Source organism: Bidens hawaiensis, unplaced genomic scaffold (genome assembly GCF_021521415.1).
Source record: "Bidens hawaiensis isolate Kalapana, Puna unplaced genomic scaffold, B.hawaiensis_p1.1 tig00017045_1, whole genome shotgun sequence".
In the NCBI taxonomy this organism is placed as follows: Eukaryota; Viridiplantae; Streptophyta; class Magnoliopsida; order Asterales; family Asteraceae; genus Bidens; species Bidens hawaiensis.
In genome coordinates, this window is record NW_027505005.1 from 1 (window position 1) to 4,685 (window position 4,685).

Here is a 4,685-nt window from a genome sequence, read left to right on the forward strand (position 1 = left end):
TTGGGCATTATGTGAGTAAGGAAAATGAGGCAAGCATCACTTCCTTTATTATAATCTAAGCAGGAGCTAAGATGGCCACACGATAGCTACCCTACATTCATCATCCTGTTTTTGCAACGACAAAGCATCTTATCAAATTATAGCAAGAGGGGTTGAAACTCGACTCAAATTCTTCCTCCAAGTGTCCGGCGCCAAGAACGTCTCTGTTTTGTTTCTTAGTCGCCTCCAGTTCAGACACTTGGTCTGCATATTGCTTGCACAATTCTTTGTATCGTGCTAGTTTCGTTTCTGCAGCCTTTCTCTTCTCTATTTCTTCGAGTGCGATTCTCTGCTTCATATTCTCGATCAATTAACGCGTATTCTGCATGAACATGATAACTTTATTAATTACAAATTTGTAAAAATCTTAACGTGATAAAACTACTTCAAATAATGTTATTGTGTTACCGTAGTGTGGAGCTCATGGCTTGATGCCTTGTATAACACCTTGTTGGCAAGGTGTCTTGATCCTCTTAACGGCGTCATTTTCTAAGGTGGCTTGAATTGGTGAGATACAACCGGAATGAAAAGGGTGGTAGACAGATAGGAGAACAGATGTATCATTTATCATGTATCATCCATAGGGTTTTTATAACCAAAAGGATTCAAGGATGATATCTTGTTACCATACATGAATAGTATTAATTACTCTCCCATTAACATAATTAAATGTTATCCTGTGAGACATAATGGTTTTAATCAGATATTGAAAAGAATTTTAAAATGTAAATGCTTCTGTTTTAATTTATTTTTTCTTTTTTTATTTTTAATGTATAATTTTTTTTTTCCTAACTTGTAGTAATATGTATAGTTTAATATAAATATAGACATATTTTTTTCTATACCTTTCGATTTTAACTCATTACCAACTGAGTTGATTTCTGAATATAATAAGTGATTATCGATTTTATTGGTGTTTAGGGATAATAGTGTAAATTCGGTTTCAGCAGATGAGTTATTATTACTTTTTTTAATGACTAATAAAAGTTTACATCTTACAGGACCCTTAACCTCCTATTATATATACACCTTAACAGTGGTGTGTCCCCACCAAAATCGGAGTGGCAGATGACTTATCATTACTTTTTTTCTTTTAAAAATCATGAGTTATAATTACGTACTTACCGCCTTATAGTTTTTTAGATTGATTTTCATATTATGATTATCTTACAAATGTTACCCCCCCCCCCCCCCCCTTATTTAAACGGTTAGTCAGACATTAAATTTCAAATTATAATGAATTTTAAATATTTTCTATTTTCATACAATCAATATGAGTATTTTTTATCAAACTTGTGTTGTTAGACAAGTATCATTCATTTTGGTGTTCTTTTAAAAATATTCACCTTATGCTTTTAAATTTATTTTTATTTTATTTTTTTATAATGTGAAACTTCTATTTATATACTTTTGTCAATTAACCTTTTTATATTTTTAGTAACTCGTTCTAAAGCTATTTTTTATTTCTTATCTTATTTGATTTTTTCTTGTTTTAATTTTTTTTGTCTTTTTGTTTAAATATATATTCATTTTACGAATGTTATTTTTTGGGTTAAGTTTTGTACCATAACGAACCTGATCGATATCGATCGAGTTCGTGTTACATAGCCCCGATTTTACCAATGCCCGGGTTTTATCGATTTAAATTGTTAGTTTATTTTGTTTTGCATTTTACGAGTTATATTATTTTTGGTTAAGATTCGTAACAAACTTGACAGATACTGACCATATTTGCGTTGAATAGCCACTACAACTCCTAGTTGTTATCAACGCCCGAGCTTTAGCGATTTTTTTATGTTAAATATAATAATATTACAAATTTATTTTTAGGTTTAGTTACGATACCGTAGCGAACATAGCCCATGCTAACCGAATTCTCATTGAATAGTCATTGAAACGTTTGTGTTTTACCTACGTCTTGGTTTTAAATTCGATTTTTAAGCGGGTCAAATTTAATTCAACTTTTTTTTAATTATAAGAAAAGATTTGGAACGAGTTAGCAAAAATATATACATGTTGACTATTCGAAAAATAGAGAGAATATATTTTGGAATGATTGGATATAAAAATATATAAGAAATATTGGGTTACCAGAGGGTAGAGCGGCGGAGCTGGTCGCTTTCGACAGGAGTGAGCTCCATTTTGGCTCGGGTGTTTATGATCGGGGGCATTTTTACGGTGTCTTTGATTAGCTACAAGTAGAATAAAATTGGCAATCAAAGAACATGTGGTGATTACTAATAGGAAAAGAGGTGCGTCCTTTGCCATTTGATGGACTTCAATGGAATAAAATCAATTTCATTCGGGGTTTTATAACCAGGAGGATGACATATATTTATTACTCATATTAATGATTTATTTTTGTATTTAATAATGAACGTTCCGTAAACCAGGCTTCATTCAAAATAACAACTTTTATTTCTTTATTGTATTTAACTAGGTTAGGTACCCGTGTGATACACAGGTTGGATAAATTATATTATAAAAATGTCAATGAATCTAAAGATGCACTTAAAACATCTAATAAATTACAATGAAGACACATAGAATTACATGACAAAACTCTCTAAAAATCTCTTAATATACAACGATCGTAGTCTTTTTTAAACTTGACCATCTTTATAAAAAATGAGCACTTGTCCTCTTGTTTTAACTCTAGACAGCGCAACATATAACTGACCATTGGCGAAAACTGGTTGTCAAAAAAATAAACCAACCCTAGAAAGTGATTGGCTTTGGCTTTTATTGATTGTCATTGCAAAACAAACAGCAACCGGAAACTGCCTCCTTTGAAATCTGAATAGAATTTTTTTATCTGTTGGTATAAGATTTGTTCTTGAAATATATGTGCGGTCACCAATATTGGTTCCAGATATGACAACTTCAATAACACGATTATAAAGTCTTTTTACATGTAGTCTTGTTCCATCACATATACCATTTTTTTGGTAAACATTTCTAAGTAGCATGATCCGTACTCCAACTTTTAGTACTAATTTGTGATTTGACATTCTAGAACTTTTTAATCCATTTAAAACATTAGGAGAGTACATATTTTCTTTAAGCGTGTCACGAACATTTTCATCTGGACATATACTATCAGAGCTAAGGTATTCTTTCTCTTCTCCTAGAAACATGGACAACAAACGATCGTTAACTTCCTCAACGACCTCATTTGTTGGTGAGTAAGGTTCATTCACTAAAGAAATCTGGATTTTCATAGTCTCTGAGGATACAAGGATATACAAAGTTAATTAATTGTGAAATAGGATCACTGGTATCCTTAATAAGAAGATCGTCAGGAATATCAAAAGTCGTGTCACCGTCATTTTGACCACCAAGTTTTCCCTCTCCTAGATCCAAAAGCCAATAAGCAAACTCTTTTGTTTCTTGTATTTTAGATTTGTCACTTACAACTGTTAACCTCATGTTTTTTGTTATTTTAAGTAGTTTGCAAATACCCAAAGGTAGGATGAACACAAAGATGCATTAACAATGTCTTGCCTCGTGCCACCTTGAACAATAGGAAGAGTGTGTTTAAAATCACCACAAAAAATGACAACTTTTCCACCAAATGGCCTTTCACAATTCATGTTACCATTTGACCCAACATGTCTCTCAAGGTTTTGCCGGAGCTTCAAACGCATGTTTATGAGTTATAGGTGCCTCTTCCCATATAAATAACTTTGTTTTCTTTAATAAATGGGCAGCATCAGTGTTTTTTAATGCCACAAGATGAAACCCAGTAAGATTTATAGAAATTTCAAACCTCGAATGTGTTGTTCTTCCTCCCGACAATAAAAAAGATGCAATGCCGCTTGAAGTAACATTCAAAACTATTTCTCCTTTAGATCTTATTGAAGCAGAAAGTGTCTTCCACAAAAAAGTTTTACCAATTCCACCATAACCGTAAACATAGAATACAACATTAGTTTTGTACATATTGTAAACGGTTATATGGTTACTATACACTAAAATTAATAATATCTAAAATTGTAATATTTAAATAATTTATGCAGGTAAGTATAATGTGTAAATTTAATATTGATATGATGATTGATAAGGCTAATAAGGAATGTTTTAAATCTTAATTAAAATTTTATTTTATATAATAAATTTAATTAGAAATTACATGAGTGTGCCACTTGTCAAAATATTAGGTCAACTAAGGGGTTTGTGGTTAAACCAACATTTTTGTTTATTATAATAGTAGATATGTAACTGATATTATTCAAATAACTTGTAATTCTATCTAATAACAATTAATTATTTTCATGATTTAGAGCATGTTTGTAATTGAGTTTGAAAAATGCTTATTGTCTTATAGGCATTCTCATAAAGCCATTTTAAAAAGACATGATTTGAGGCTTTTTGAAAAATGATTTTTAACCCTTTCAAAAAGCTAAAATAAAATTGATTTTTGTGATTGTCAAACACCTTTTAACTTATTGGCTTTTTAATAAAGTCAATAAGCCAATAAGCCAATAAGATGTGTTAAAATTATAAATGTAAATAACTAAGATAGAAATATTAGTTAATACATAGTTATTAAAGAAAAGCAAAATGTATATTAAATAAAAGTTAGAAAAAATAAATATTTGTATGAATAGAAAAAAAATTATTATAAAATAAATCCCGGCTAGTAA

At 30.4% G+C, this 4,685-nt stretch overlaps 1 protein-coding gene across 1 annotated transcript; it reads right to left on the bottom strand.

The window, feature by feature from the left end:
• Positions 1–230: 230 nt before the first annotated feature.
• Positions 231–3,468, bottom strand: LOC143609836 (uncharacterized). The gene is made up of 3 exons (XM_077084474.1): positions 3,315–3,468; positions 2,978–3,265; positions 231–361 (listed from the first exon to the last, which is right to left on the bottom strand). The coding sequence occupies exons 1-3, from the start codon at positions 3,466–3,468 to the stop codon at positions 231–233; spliced, it is 573 nt and encodes a 190-aa protein (XP_076940589.1).
• Between the last annotated feature and the right edge of the window lie 1,217 nt (positions 3,469–4,685).